Here is a 16,218-nt window from a genome sequence, read left to right as displayed (position 1 = left end):
ACTTCATTCTCGTGAGCTATGCCTCCGAAACGCAAGAGGAACGATCGCCAATCGATCGAAGGCGGTCGATCTTCTCCCCATCGACCTGGAGAAACATCACTCGGACAGCACGATCGCGAAGACAACATGTCACGTAATCGTGGCAGAGGACCTCGAGGTCCGGGTCGACGCGACTCATCACAAGGCCATGGCCGAGCACCCCCGAATCAACCCAATCCTACACCACCGCAACGACGACCTGGCTCTTCACACGCACCACCACCGCCTCCGCCCCCGCCGCCAGCGATCAAGAAGCCAACTTACATTCCACCGCCCTTAATAAGACCACCCTCTCCGGTCCGTTCTAACTATCGCTATAATAATCTTACGGACGAAAAGATTAGCGCTTGGGCTGAGGGTGGTCGGGACGAGATGATTCAACATGGAAAGCAATCACGAGACGATGTCGATATCACTGAGTTATCAAGCTTGTTCCAAGAATTCGTGCACGCAGTCGTCGAGGGTCGCTTATCACCAGCCGATGCAGGTACCTGCGTCAAGGAAATCCTCGGAGACGAAACGACGGAGATTATTAAGGATTCATACGCGTTCGCTCCCCACACCCTATTTCTTGACTCTCTATCCATCGTTATGGATAACGAGCCCGCGATTTACCGACCGACCCTCCGGGAATTTGTTCTGACAGCTGGCGTGTCTTCAAACTTGATGCGCCAGGTGCTCGACCCAGAAGTCTTGCAGCAGCTTGGGCTTATCAGAGATAATTTCGTCAAACTGGGTATCAAGCAGGCGACGAATCTTCTCTATCGACAAGCCAACTACAACTTGCTTCGCGAGGAAACCGAAGGATACTCCAAACTCATCACAGAACTATTCACAACTAGTAGTGTAGCGCCTCCCCCTCCAGAAATGGCGGAACAAACCTTTGAACGAATCAAGGCATTGATAGGAACTTTTGATCTCGACGTCGGAAGAGTTCTGGATGTGACTCTTGACGTTGCAGCGGCTGTGCTGATCAAACAGTTCAAGTTCTTTGTCAAATTTCTCCGGGTCAGCTCTTGGTGGCCACGCTCTCATCTCAAATTCAGTGCTGCGGTCTACGTGGGCGGCCTGCCTTTGTGGGCTACACCAGAGTACTTGCAGTGGACAACAACAGAAGAGGACGAGAAGGTTTTGGAGGAGAGAAAACGAGTTCGTGATATTGCATTCTGGAGCCGAGCTCGGGAAGTGCATATTGCAGCATTCTTTGAGTTGGGCGGCCGACAAGTGGCAGATTCCGACTCTCAACAACTTACCATTACAAACGGATCCCCAGGTGAAGACGCTGCGGCGGATATTGAACGACAATGGGTACAAGAAACCAAGACCCTACCACCTCCAGGCAACCGCACGGCGGCGCAGCTGCTTGGCTTCAAGTTGCGTTTCTACAACTCGGACGCTAGAGATGAATCAGATGTCCTTCCCGCAAACTTGCTCTATCTGGCGGCTCTTCTCATCAAGATTGGCTTTATTTCGCTGACTGACCTCTATCCACATCTCTCACCAGCTGATGAAGACATGGAAATGGTTCGCGAGAAGGAAATGAAGCGAATTGAAGAGGCAGAACGAACCGCCAAAGGTGGACCAATGAACGCCCTCCTCATGGCTGGTGTCTTGCCCCAGGGCGACGACGATAACCCAAACGGCTCGAATCTTCCTCGACGGGAGCTTCCCAAGAAGGCCGAGGCCGACGCTAAAGAAGCTGCTGCAGAGGCGGCAGACAACAAACCAAAATTGCCTGAGCCCCTGGAACAAAAGGTGGCGCTGCTCACCCAACTGTTGACTATCGGTGCCATTCCCGAATCGCTATTCATTCTTGGTCGCTTCCCCTGGATACCCGAAGTCTTTCCCGAAGTGCTGGAAAGAATTCATCGTGTCCTGCACTATTCTGTCGACAAAGTCTTTCACGATAGTCGGCCTATCGTGGTAGGCGAATCCGGCTGCCCGACCAAACTCGTCCCCGATTTTGACCAATCTGGGCTTCCCAAAGGCAGCGTCCGTCTAAGCAGACTGACAACCCGAAAATCGCTTAGATGGCCATTCCCAGACAAGATTGACACCAACGAGTCGCAGAATTACCGATATTATTGGGATGAATGGGCGGACAATATTCCTGTTTGCCAGACCGTGGACGATATCTTCACCCTGTGTGGGACACTGCTTAACATTTCCGGTGTCAACATTGGCAAGGATGAGGCGCTCTTGACTAAGTTGGCCAGAATTGGAGCCAAGAGTCTTGGAGAGGATAGGTCTGAGCAAAACCTCACTCGATGGCACGATCTCCTACGACGGCTTTTATTGCCAGCGTTGAGTCACACCAAGGCTAACGCTTCTGCTGTCAATGCAATCTGGGAACTTATGAGGCATTACCCCATGACTACTCGCTATTCCATGTATGCTGAGTGGTTCGAGGGTCAAATATCTCGACTGCCTGCTATGAAGGCAGCTTTTGCAAAGGCAACATCGGAGACTCGAGGCACCATGAAGCGAGTTTCCCTTACCAACTTGAGCGAAATGGCCAAGCAATTGGCCAAGACTAGCTACTCATCTCCTGGCATCGTGTTCCGAGTTGCTTTCGAACAATTGGAATCCTACCCAAACCTGATTGATGCCTTTGTGGAGTGCGCAAAGTACTTTACAGACCTGTCCTACGATGTGCTTGTGTGGTCCCTGATGAGCTCTCTCGGAAAATCCAGGAGCCGTACTCAAGCTGAACACGCCCTCACTACCAGTAAATGGTTGCAGGCCTTGTCAAGGTTCTCTGGCAGAGTTTTCCGGCGATATACTGTATTGAACGCTACACCAGTTCTTCAATATGTCAACGACCAGCTGATCAAGGGTAACTCTACCGACCTTATCATCCTCAAGGAGCTCATCACTTCCATGGGTGGAATTGTGGATTCGGTTGATTTCACGGACCATCAAATCATGTCAATGGCCGGAGGTGAATACCTGCGACGACATACTCTAATTCGTGGCCAGGATAAGCGTTTTGACAGCATCAAAAGCTCAAAGCGTCTTGTCCAAGCTTTAACGGACTCCAAGCTTGCTGCACAGCTTCTCATCAGTCTAGCGCAATACCGACAAGCAGCACTTTTCCAAGTGCCAGAGGATGAAGCTCATATCAAGTATCTTTCCTCGATGATTGATGATTCTCACCGCATTCTAATCCAATACCTCGACCTCCTCTGGAGCAACATGGACCCGGCCAGCTTCGATGGCCTTGTCCCCTCTATTCCCGAACTCATCAATTCCTACGGTCTCGATGTCGGTCTGGCGTTCATGATAGGCAGGGCAAGCCTCGCCCACCGCATGTTCCCTTGGAAGCAAAAGAAGACTGAAGAAACCAAAGAAAAGGCTCAAATTGCTCAATCTACAGACAAGGAAGGGGACGTTACCATGTCCAATACGCCCGTCACAAATGGCGGCAACGATACACCCGGCCAAGAGACACCACAGGCCGACGACCAGGTGGGTTCCCAAGATGCAATAACGCGGAACCCCTCCACTAACCTGCCGCAGACACAAAAGTCTGAAGATAATTCTCTCATGAAATCAGCACTGCAGCCTCTGGTGGAAACTATTCAAGATGCTGCCCGTCCTGAGACCTGGCAGAAGATTACCCCAGATCTCTATGTGACCTTCTGGGCTCTTCAGCTAGGCGATCTCTACTGCCCTGATAAGATCTACAAGCAAGAGAAAGACCGTCTCAGAGCCGAAGACCTTGCTATTACACGAGATCGCAGCGACATGTCACGAAGAGGACAAGAACGCAAAATGGAAAAGCGAAAGGAGCTTATGCAGCTTCAGATCGGCCTTTCCGAAGAATGCGGCGAACATCTCTTACGACAGGCGAAGTGGAAGTATTTTCTGAGCAAGCAGTTCCAGTCTTCATTCCCAGAGCCTCGAGCCAAGCCCGACAGCATTTCCGACACGTTGCTCGAGCAGTGCTTCCTTCCTCGTCTGCTTCTATCCAAAGCTGATGCCGAGTATACTTACAAATTTATCAAAGCGCTTCACGAAGGGAATGCTCCAGGCTTCCAGTTGATGTCTCTCTACGATCGGCTATTCAATGCCAACCGCTTGAGGTCTCTTATATTCACATCAACCGTTATGGAGGCTGAATATCTCGGTCGTTTTTTGAAGCTGATCTTGGAAGACTTGTCACGCTGGCACAAGAACGCACCCGTCCCCAATGAAAAGGATAAGTCCAAAGATCAGCCCAGGTTGGGTGCGTATGACAAGGAAGGCAAAGGGCCGAGCGATCAACCTCGTCTTGGGTTTGCTCTAACTTTTGACGACAACGGAAAGCCCTTGACATTTGTAGAGCACGAGCAATTCCGCGATATGCTGTTCCGCTGGCATAAGAATTTGAACAGTGCTCTCCGTACTTGTTTGGAAGGTGCGGAATGGATGCACATTCGAAACGCTATTACAGTGTTGAAGGCGGTCCTTGACTTCTTCCCTGCGATCGATTTTATGGCCTCCAAATTTTCTTCGCTCCTTCAAACTATTACCAAACAAGAGTCTGTTGCAAAGCCAACACCAGCTAGTGAGGTTGGTGGTCGTGTTGATCTGTCAGTCGCCGCACAAGGTGCAATGTCAGAACTGCAGAGGAGGAAAAATAAATGGGTCATGGTACAGGCCTTCCGCCCTGGTGGTGTAAGTATCCCGAAACTACATTATATGACATGACTAACACACAATAGGCTGGACCTGCGCAGAACGAGTCAGAAAAGGCATCTTTACGTGCAACCGCTCCGGAGTTCAAACCTGGCTCCGCAAAGTAGGTCTTGATGCCCTCCGAGTATTTCTTAGTCTAACATGAGCAGGCCCTTTAGAGGAAAACAAAACACAGCAGAAGAGGAAGATGGGGAGGTCAAGGATTCAAAGACCTCTGGAACAGATTCGGCAAAACCTACAGGCCCCGCGAAGGACTTGTTACCCGCCAAACCAGGATCGACCCGAGAGTCCAACTCGGCCAAACGTGATCAAACACCTTCAGGGCCTCGTGCCGCAAACACAAATTCAGGAGCTGGTTCATCCGGGAAACATGATTCTCGGCCTAATACGTTGCCTGAACGCCCTCCCCATACCCTCCCTAGTCGACCTGACGTGCAGATCCCTGCCTACACTCCTGATCGATTTAACCAATCTAGGAGCCATGAGCGTCGTGACGGAAAGGAACCACGAGATTCACGCTCCAGAGATTCACGAGAGCCTAGAGAAGTTCGTGAAAATAGGGATCAACGAGATTCTAGGGAAACACGCGAACCACGAGACCAAAGAGATTCGCGGAATTTCGACCCCACTCGTCAAGACCGTCCTCGTGAGTTCCCTGACCGACGAACACAGGAACACGGTAGAGAGCCATCCCGATCTGATGGAGGGCGTCGCGGCGAACACGAGCGAGAACGGCCCCGAGATGCTAAGAGCAGCAGAGGTCATGATCATGGCCGTCTGAATGACACCCCAACCTCAGCTCCTACTGTACCTGCCGCTGCTGAGGCACCCGAGCCCCATATCAACCCAGAGAGAGCTGCTCTATTTGCTCAAGACAATAAGCAAACTCGTGCGCCTGAATCTGACCGAGGCAGGGGGCGCAAGGCCGCTCCTGTTGAGCCGCTCGACACGATCAACCCGGAGAGGGCGGCGTTGATGGGCAACAGGGATAGCACACCATCGCGTGCCCCCAGGAATGAAACGCGAGAACATGTCTCTCGTGCTCAATCACCTCGCCGAGGTGGTCGTGAAGAACGACTTGACCGAAACTATCCTCTGGAACATCGACCCTCTGGACGAGATCCTCGAGAGCGTTCGCCGTTGCCAGGAAACTACCGTGGGGACAGACCGGTGGACCGCGAGAATGAACGGCCTTCTGCACCAAAGGGCCGTGACGCTTCTGGTTTCCATGCCGCTTCGGCGCGTGCCTCTGAGCCTGATCACAAGCCCGCGCATCAAGACGATTCGTACGGCCGCCTCAATGCTATTCAGCCCGTGGCCGATATTCCATATGGCCCCAAGGCTCGTGGACGAGGTTCAACAAGAGGCCATGGTGGACCACAGGCTCTTCCAGGTCGACTCGACAGCCGATTTGCTGGTCCCGAAGCCGAGGGACCGGCCACTCCAGATCGACCCCCTCCTACTGGCCCATCATCAGCACGTGGGCGAAGAGGCTACGAGCAGAATGCTGGTCCAGCTACTCCTGCAAGCGCACCTGGAGGCCCCGGGGGCAGACTCAGAAATGCTGGTCCTGGCCAGAACATGCCCTCTCCCGCGTCAGTCAATGCAACTCCTACAGGCGTTCATCCCGAGCGTCTTGCTCAGATCGGTGGTGGCGGTAACCCGCTACCTCCCCCTCCTCCGGGACAACCACCACATGGGCCCAGCAATAGCCATGGACATGGCCGACAGTCAATGGGTGGAACAAACACTCCTGATCGTCCCAATTCTGGTCCACGACAAACACCTGGAGGGTATACTGGTTCTCCAGCCGGTGAACCAAATGTTCCAACCGGACCGGCTTCCAGCGAGCGTCGCAGTGGTGGCCGAAGGCAGCTCGCGGGCATCAATAGCACCTTGCAACAAGCCCAAGCCAACATGCCCGACACCACCCGAAGCAGCAGCGGAAGGAGAGGTCAGGCACGCCAACCCCTTGGCGGTGGCTCAGATGCTCAAGTCTTGACTGGGGGTTCGCCTGCCACCACACCAGCACAAGAGCGTCCAGATCCGGTCAGGAACGAATCTTCAACTCGAGCGCCTGCCAATGGAGATGAAGGATCAGGCCGTAGTGAGCATGAGCGTGGCCGACGCGATCGCGAAAGTCGATCAAATAGATCTTCGCGTCGAGGAAGCCGTGATCGCGATCGTGATCGAAGTCAAGGTCGAGACAAGGAGCATCGTGAACACCGTGACCGTCGTTCAGGGGCTGGAGAGGGTGGTAGGGAAGAGCGTGAATCCAGACGCTCCAACAGAGAATCCGGTGGCGCTCCACGCGAACCAATGGGGCCTCCTCCTACCGGAAGAGACCTCGTACAAGGCCGCGATGGTCGGCACAGAGGTGATAGCCAAAACAGCCGCAGTGGTGAAGACTGGGCAAACAACGGTAGAGGAGGACGAGGTCAGCGTGAAGGAGGTCTACGACCAGACGATCGTCGCGACGGACGAGACGACCCTCGCGGGCGGAAGAGGAGAAGCGAGGGAGATGCAGGGTCACAGAATGATCGAGAGAAGCGGGCCCGACGATGAATATAATTTGAATGAAAGTCGGCACAGCATGTTTTGAGTACGAAACGAAAAAGAAGGGAGGGTTTCAAGTCTAGTCATGGTATACAACCCACGCAGAAGAGGACTTCGGATACGGCAAAGCAAGCAGTCTGAGCAAGAACGGATCACAGACAAGTCGCATTATCGAGGCGTTTATCAGAATTTTGTCACATTATGCTCCATTCGGCCTTGCATTACAGTTCTCTTTTACTACGTTACTACAATTATTACTGCTATTTACACACAATTGTTCCCTGGAGACTGCGTTTGCTCTCTCTCCTGAATCGGTCTTGCAAATATCGGAGGGTTACAACAAAACATGACCTGAGATTCATTACGGATGGTTAGGCGTTGGATTGGCTAGGCGTGCTTGGATTGATACCCTTTGGACAGCGTATGACTTTTGAAATGTGATGATATATATAGACTAAAAGTGCTTTTTGGAAGCCTTGTAAGATACTGCAGCGTGTCCCCGAGTTGGGATAATCAGTATAAATTACCAAATGGCCAGGATAAACTATTACTGGTTTTGAAGGACTTGACAACTCATTGTGTTTAATACATTTATGTCATGAACGATATTAGATTGTCAAATACTCCGGACAATGCAGTTAGTTACTGGCACTTGTGGTATAAACTGAATATTATAACTCAACCGGTGAAAACAGTATTAACAAGGTCATCACAACGATAATGCCAGTGTCTTTAAGTTAAGAGGTAGAACAGAGCTCAAGGTCCAGGTTAGACTGAGACTCAGTGTGGGCCAACGTGAAATGATTGAGCAATCCTGTTTTGCAGGTAAACAAGTTATATTCAACCCTGAGTTGATGTCCACTCCCTTTCGATAACTCAATTGTCGTACCCTCTTGAAAAAAATACTTTTGACGTTTTGTCACACTGATGATTTTGCACTGGATCTGCCCACGCACCAATATACCTACAACTCTGTAGCCCACTCGGAAAAGAAAGAATTCCTCTATAGAACAGAGTCTATTAAACAATCTCTCTACATATAGAGGCTTCAATTTCTATGTTCTTATTAGAAATAGTTTACATCAGAGATAGCTTTAGAATCCCATGGCCCAGACAATCGGTCTTGTTTAAAAAAAAATAGTAGTGGCCCAGAGTTACTCCACAACTCATAAAGAAAATCAGCAAAATGAAAGGTCTCGGAGGGAGTCGAACCCTCGCTGGCGGAATCAGAATCCGCAGTCATAACCGTTAGACCACGAAACCAACCGATTATGACTGTCGAGTCCGATTTAGGAAATATAACCTACTCGATCTGGAATTTACAGTCATAACCATGATTCTTCGCTGTATCAATTCGGAATTTGCAGTCAAAACCATGATTGTTGATGCTATCGGATTTGCTATACCATATTTACATCAAGGTTACCAGTCCCACGATTGACATTCTCTCGCCGGCTGATTACACTCTTGACTATCAATAGATATTCATCATCAAATACTCATGTTATTTGAACGGTGTGGTTACAAGTACATTCATGGTGTTGACGTTGGGGGAGACTGAAGCTCAAGCCACTGACGATGCTACTTTCAATATTCAGTGTGTTGTGCTGAATGACAATTAATGCAGACAGATATAGTTGGGTTACGATGTATTGTGATAGTTGATGTGGGTGTTCCTTGAAGTTTAATGATCGAAAGATGCAGCCTCGTCACGAAATATAGGTCTCTTGGAGCTCCTTATCTTCATACATGTATTGTGATAGTAAACCTCTTAGCTTCACGGCGCAAACATAAAACGAGCAAAACCCCAATCTAGATATCAACTTGCAAGTTTGGACGGCCATTGAGAGTACGTTGAGTAGATGAGAGGCTCAGACAACTATCACAAGACTAATCTAAAGTAGACAGATAGAGACATCACAATCGTTGAGCCACAGTACAACCATATAATACCAAACCAGTGATCGGTTAAATTGTACTATCAAATCCTTGAGAACCACTCATCAGGCAACGCCCGACATCTTCCCAGACCAAGAAAATAAGTATACTTTTGGTCGCTATTGCACCCACCAACCTGTCTGCCCATGCATGCTAACTCTATGTACATATCAAGTGACCCCAAACTGACAACGGCGACCTGCATATTATATCCAGACTTTGAAGCCAACACTGATGCTCGTACAACTTGTTCAAACCAAGATTAATCGCAAAGACAATCCATCCATTTCCATGTTACCAAGATTGCTTAGTCGGGGCCGCCGTTGTCGTAATGCAGTAAAATATAAGATTGAATCGAAAAGTAAGCAGTCGGCTCATGTCCTCATGACATTACCAATAGCGCTGTGCAAAGCAACAGTCGCTCAACCCGCTCATGTATGTACCCATACCGTGACCCACTCGTCACTGAGGAGTGTTCGTTCTTGTGCTGTTGTGTATGTGTTCCCGTTCCCCCATGTAAAATATCAACGCCTCCCTGGTATCTCGAAATGCAAGAAAAACCCCATAGGTTGTGAAAATGTGAGCCGGAGAAAGTGAGATTCGTGTGCTTCATGGGCCAGCTGTGGCCTTTTGTCCTCTCGTGTGGAACATATTTCATTGATCCATTGCCGAAACCCTTTCGGTCAAGGTTCCGGTGTTGGATCGGGGTTGGTTGCACGAAGTACTTTGGGTGCTTGGATCCTCCTCGAATAGTCGTGATCGTCGCGCAAAGTGTTGATACTCTCGTGACTTGCGCTTCGGACGTACAGGCCTTGCTTAAATGGATCCATTCTCGGATCAACCTGCAGAGTACTGTTGCGACTGCCTGCGGCGGCTGATGCAATCGGTGAGCCACCGGTTGTGCTCATGTCGGGTCGCTGAGCAATACCCGAGGAACTATCTCGGATACTGGGGTCGTCCCGATAAGCCTCCTGCTCGTTTTGCTGCCTCTTGCGACGGAACCAAAGGAACAAGACCACGCCTGCGGCAAGGATGACGGCAGCGATAACACCCACCACAATGCCAACAACCTGACCAGTGCCGAGTCCACTCTTGTCAGTTGTCTCAGATGTGTTTTCGTTTGCCGATGTTCCAGCCGTCTGCTGTGTCGGCAAAACAGTCACTGTCCTGACAGTACCCCCTGCAGTGACAGTTTGCACAATGGACGATGGCTGATCTGTCACGCTAGCCGAGGTGGCCTCTTCTTCATCGGTTGAAGTGGCCTTGGTCTCGGAGGCTTCAGTTGAGGATTGGTCTTCTTCGGTCTACATTTATAGTCAGTCTCTGTCCAGAAATATTGGTCACATCACCAGATTCCCGAGTTGGAATAACATGCGTGCAAAGGCAAGGCATACAGTTGAGCTTTCTGGCGTCGTGGAGGTTGTCGACGTGGATGTCGACTTGGTTGACGGCTTCACTGTCACTGTGTTCTGTACCGTCTCAGTCACTCTGGACACGGCCATGGTAGTTGATATTGCCTGAGTGTTGCCTGTTAAGCCGTGGAATCTTACCAAACTCAAGGAGATCAGGTGGATCAAGATTATACAGGTGGATAGCTGGTGGGCAGACACTTGTCCGATCACAACGTGCAAGGCAATCACAACACAAAGCATAATCATATCACAGGATTGTACTTACTTTGGTTGATGAGGGAGAAGGTCCTCGGGATCCAGATGGCTCTATGTTGCCAAGGTCGATATATCCATATACACCGTCGCCACCGCAGACCTCTTTGGGCCATGCGGGACAGGGAGTATCACATTTCGAATTACTCTCTTGTACCGACTTGACGGGGGCATAATTTGAGCACCAGCACAGCTTGCCTTGAGTGATGGCGTAGGCATAATCGTCGAAACAGTGATCATGGCACAGGCCGTTGGTCTGGTATATACTGTAGTCTGTCTCAAGTTAGATAACGTCAAGATTTGGTGACTGAAGGGTTACATACTGCTGGAAGTCTCGCCAGTGTTGAAGTTGGCACAGTAGTTGATATCCAGGGCGTTAGCCAAGGGTGCCCATGTTGATGCTAGTAAGAAGAGAAGACCCGCGGATTGGGCGTTCCTGCAAAGAGGAGGAAACATGTTGGTTATGAGTTTGGTCGAAAACTACACCGAGGTCAAGGTTAGAGTTTGTTGGTCTGAGGGGAAACGAGTCTGGCCTGGCAGGAAGAAAGACAAACTCGTGATCCAATGTCACACACCTTTACCAATTAACTTGGCAGTAAAAGAGCATGTGAAGTCGTGTGCGACAGAGATGAAGCAGGTCAATCACGACACAACACGGTCGCAGTAGACTCTTAGAAGCTCCAAGCCATACCACGTCGGACGTCGAGGATGCAGTGGTACCAGTGCGATCTTGGGGTGGATAAATGTCTTTCGGAGCAAGACAGCCGGTATCGTCAATCGTGATTCGAGTCGAGCAAGGTAACACAGTCAAGTGACCCGCTGGTTGAAAGGCGAGAAAGTGAAGGGTGGCTTCTCGGAGATGGAGCCCACGTTCGGTAGCAATGTCGGTTACGATATCTCGGGTTTGTCAAAGCCGTCGATGCCGATGTCGAAGTATAGTTGCGATAGTCGGTAGCAGTGATAAATCAAGAGCTTCGTGTTGATGCTCGTGTGTTTGTCGATCAGGCAATCCTCGTAAATCCCAGGCCAACAATACGATACAATACGATCCGAAAAGTTCAACAATGCCAATCAATAATCGTCCCAAGAAAAACCCAACAATCCAAAAAAAGAGAATCACGATCGGGTAAAAGGAAAAAGAGAAGCAAGCTCCAGCTAGCAAGATAGGTATCGTGAGAAGATTTGAGTACGAGTAGGGGAGGCTGGGGGGAAGAAGGTAGAGTTATTGGAATAGGTGACTGCAGTTGAGGTCGAGAAGGAGAGACTGGAAGGGAAAAAGGTGTGAAGGAAGTAGCGACTAGCGTAGACCGATCGGGTAAGAGCCTTGTAGGTATCTGTACCTAGCACGGTAGTCCCGGGCTCTAGTGGAGGGACGGCGGCAGGAGCGACCGGGATGGGAAACAAGGAAGGAAGAACGAAGACGAGGATAGTTCTTCTAACCAGATCTGGCCTGACTTGAGAAAGCTCGGGAATAGCGGCGGAGGGAGGAGTCGATAATATTGAGAGAATGATTCCTGACGATGGCAATATTCGTACCCTTGGGTTAGTTATTGTCGATGGTCTGTTCAATGGCTTCTCCTTGTGTATATGATATGAGATGACTTGAGTTGAGTTGATCCCTTGTTACTGTAGAGAAAGAACCTGGATGGAGTTGCACTGGAGGCTGCGATCCATACGACACTCCGTATGGCAGTGAAAGTCTTTGGTACAGTACGTACCCGTCCAATGTATCGCAGGGGCGTGTGACCAGAAAGGCAAGGTTCAACACTCTCTTCTCAGCTCGACAGCCAAGGCTGGGCAGACAAAGAGCTCCACGTATTGAAAAGAACCAAAGAGACGAGTCGAAAATGGACGGGAGGAAAGTGATCCGAGGCCAACGCGCGCGACAAAGCTAATATTTCGGCGTAAAGTGAGTGGCCGTTTGTTTTTGGAGTAAACAGTGTTGTAAATGAGGCTGTAACCAAGAAGCGATAAAACGAACGGATTGAATGGAATGGAATGGAATGAATGAATGGACAAATCAATTGTGCACAAGAGATCAAGAGGAACAAAAAGAGAGTGATAGGAAAGGAACTTGAAAGAAATTGACTGAGCCAGAAGAGCTAGAACTGATCGACTCAAGAGATGAGTTAATAAATTGCCTGAGGTAAGCAATTCTCGCGTTGTTGCTGGCCAACAGGACTACAGTAATAAATGAAGCTGTCTACGCACTCACTGTCCGAGTCACTGTGACGAAATCCCTGACATTGAATCTTTGCTTCTGCTGATCTGATCTGATTTAACAAAGTACTTGAGCCCAACCCAGCGCAGGCAACAACACGACAGAAAACTTGTGAAAGGACAAATGGAATAAAATAAAGATGGACCCTCGTTTCGTTTTCTCCCCCCTTATCGTACCAAGAAACTAAAACTCGTGGCGCCTGAAGTGACCTAAACGCAAGGAACCTAAGCCAATGTCGTCACCACGGGGAGGCTCCAGCGCTGAAAAGCTGTTGGTTCCAGCGCATGCGTGTTATTGACAGATGCTGTCCCCCTCTGTATGTTTTATCACGGTGGGATGAAAGGAGGGGGGGCGTGTCGTGTCGCGCCATGTCGTGTAGAGGTTGCAAGGGTCAGGGAGAAGAGGGAGTGGGATCTACATGGGGCCCTGGACAAGGGTACGAACGGCGATCTTGATTGGAAATGTAGAGGTACTGTAATTGTCGCGGAGTGAATGCTTGGTCCGTCCGACAATCGCAATTCAAGGTCTTGGATGCGAATTGTGGTGGTGATGAGATGGCATTATGAAGTGATCCTTGTATTAGGCATTAGTTACCTGCCCGTCTCTCTGGATTTATCCAGATATTATCTCCTCCTGATATCTAACTACTGCCATTACTGCTACGGTTCCTGACATTAAATTATTGACCTAGACCTGACCCGACTTAAAGGGCTTGGCTTTTGGCCTTTGACTCTGACTATGGCTTGCCGCTACGTGATTGCAAGATTGAAATTGAAATTGGATACAGTAATCGAGTCACTCACCACCCATTTCACTTCTCTCCTCTTCTCGGCAACTGACTATCCGGAGTGGCATCAATACTTGGCACTTTTTCCGTCACAAGCCGGATGAGTTCTGTATCTCGGTTGAATATCTCTCTACATTTTCCTCATGAGGCTATTCTTGCATGACGACTCGACTGCGAGCAAAAGAAAAGAAGATGAAACTCATCGACCCGCTTCTCTAGTCATGACGGGCGGAGGTGATATTTACTCGCTAGAACAACATGATTGAAACATGGCGGCCTCTGAATTTGATGTCGGTGTTTTCCAGTGACTATTGAACCCGTCACTAGTAGTAACGACAGTAATTCGCGCTCTACCCAAAATCCGATCTCAGTGTGTTGTGCTGTATTGGTCCGAGTCTAACCTGAATGAATATGGGACATTGACAGAGACAAGACAGAATTAAGCACTCGGTTAACGGTTGCATCTTTTTTGGTAGACCCCATCCTCTAATCCTCCATCATCTTGTTTTGACTCCACCGTTCCCACTCACGCGCGATAAGTTAAGTTGAGAAGAGTTTAGATAGAATACGATATTGTGAAGCTAGCGGCTCTGTTGGATGGGCACCATTCCTAATTTTGTTTCTCAGAGTTCAAGACGACAGAATGAGGGCATGGCATTGCCGTGCATCCCGCATCATTACAGCTCGACTTTTCTGCTGTCCTTTGTCCAAGCTCGTTCGTTTGTGAAAAGAAACTTGTGCTAGTTATCTAACTATGTCCCTGAGTTGGGCGCGCCGCACCGTTGAATGTGGCATAGACCACCTACCATAACGGGCCATTTCCGGCCCCTTTTTGCGTCTTTATGTGTGTACACAAGTAGACTATGTACATTAATACTAGTGAGAGATCTTGGCTCTGCTGCTTAGAGATCGATTGTTTGATCGACATTGGAACTTGGATTTTACCTAGAGCGTTACCATGTCGCGAGAATAATGGATGGTCGGTCCACTTTAACCAACAGGTTGAATGCTCTCCAATCGAGGTCCAAGAGAATCCTTGCTCTCGAGGACTCTGTTGTTTCAGTCATTTTGGAGCCGACCCGCAGAAGGGATGAGGGACTGGGGTACATTCATTTGTTGCAAGGACTTGGGAAAATATTGAAGTTGGTAGGCAGATGTTGACCAAGAGGTGTTGCAAAATGAACGGATCTCATTGCACCCATTGCATCTATTTAGCCATTACATTAACGAGAGTCTCTTTCTCAGCCTTGCCCTTGTAAACTTTGCATCCATAAACGAGACGAGAGGAGTCACGGGCTCCCCGCTCTCGTATAGATCCATCATACCATGACCCTTGACAATTTAATAAAAGAAACTCGACCAACCCACTGACTAAACTCTCCCTTGCCATTCTCGACGTCACTGACAGATCAGATCGTTTCATTGATTCCATTGAAATCAGACTAGGCATTTTCCATCTCCATCAATCTAATCTTTTTTGGCCAGGTAACGATCTATCTCGCGTACCCCAGCCAGTTAGTACCCAACTCAAGGTTACAAGCAAGTTAAAGGGTAACATTTTTAAACTTTGGATAAAAAGTCAATCAACAAATACGGCTCTGGCTCTGTTCAAGTTAGGTTTGGCTTTGCTGACCCCCTCCAACATCATCGCCTATCCCACGTTAAGAACCTTGCGAATGGTACGATATGCAAAGTCAGTCGAGTCGTTCGTGAAGCTTCCCGTTTTTTCGTGCAATAGCAAAGAACCTTGGCTTGGAATCTGGGGCAGTCATGCATAATCCTTGTCAGAAAAAAGACACCATAGTTATCATTTCTGCAAAAGTTGGCACCTGTGCGATAACATCGATCGATTATCACCAAGGAACTCCTAACCAATAGATTTGTTGGTAAGTAACAGAAAAGCTGGCCTCATGAGCCTTGGGGTACAAAAATAAGTAGACCAAAACCCATAGTCGAAAAGGCATAAACTGACCCAACTTATTTCATCTCTCACACTTCCAGTAGCTAATTTTTCTGATACCCTGATGATTTAGTCTATCTTTTGATGCCCACCATCTTTTGTAGTTCACTATCCGACTTCAACACCATCTCCGAGACCAACACGAACTGCCGCCAAGTGCAGTTAAGCACTTCAAAATGCACTGCAACCTCGTCTATGCGAACGACTACACCCTCTTTTTTTTCTTTTTTTTTTTTTCTTTTACCATTCTCTGATAACCCAATTGTCCAATAGTCTACGAAGCTAGACCTTATCCAATTTCTTACGTGCGTAATCGTGTTGATTTTTTTGTTTCCTCTCGACACACAAAAAAGGAAGCCTTTTTATTATTTGA

The 16,218-nt window shown here is 49.0% G+C and overlaps 2 protein-coding genes and 1 non-coding gene across 3 annotated transcripts; 1 reads left to right on the top strand and 2 right to left on the bottom strand.

Moving 5' to 3' along the window:
- Positions 1–18: 18 nt before the first annotated feature.
- Positions 19–7,284, top strand: FPOAC1_008087 (uncharacterized protein; the record flags this gene model as incomplete). Its single annotated transcript, XM_044852532.1, has 4 exons — positions 19–3,507; positions 3,559–4,698; positions 4,746–4,822; positions 4,869–7,284. The coding sequence occupies 4 exons, from the start codon at positions 19–21 to the stop codon at positions 7,282–7,284; spliced, it is 7,122 nt and encodes a 2,373-aa protein (XP_044705202.1).
- A 1,182-nt stretch (positions 7,285–8,466) lies between these two features.
- Positions 8,467–8,538, bottom strand: FPOAC1_008086. Its single transcript has one exon. It is a non-coding gene; the product is annotated as a tRNA-Gln (tRNA).
- A 1,358-nt stretch (positions 8,539–9,896) lies between these two features.
- Positions 9,897–11,333, bottom strand: FPOAC1_008085 (uncharacterized protein; the record flags this gene model as incomplete). The annotated part of the gene is made up of 3 exons (XM_044852531.1): positions 9,897–10,517; positions 10,891–11,150; positions 11,201–11,333. 3 exons carry the CDS (start codon positions 11,331–11,333, stop codon positions 9,897–9,899), a joined length of 1,014 nt encoding a protein of 337 aa, XP_044705201.1.
- Between the last annotated feature and the right edge of the window lie 4,885 nt (positions 11,334–16,218).

Source organism: Fusarium poae, chromosome 3 (genome assembly GCF_019609905.1).
Source record: "Fusarium poae strain DAOMC 252244 chromosome 3, whole genome shotgun sequence".
NCBI lineage: Eukaryota > Fungi > Ascomycota > Sordariomycetes > Hypocreales > Nectriaceae > Fusarium > Fusarium poae.
Note: the sequence above shows the minus strand (reverse complement) of the source record. Positions and strands in the feature narration are given on the sequence as shown.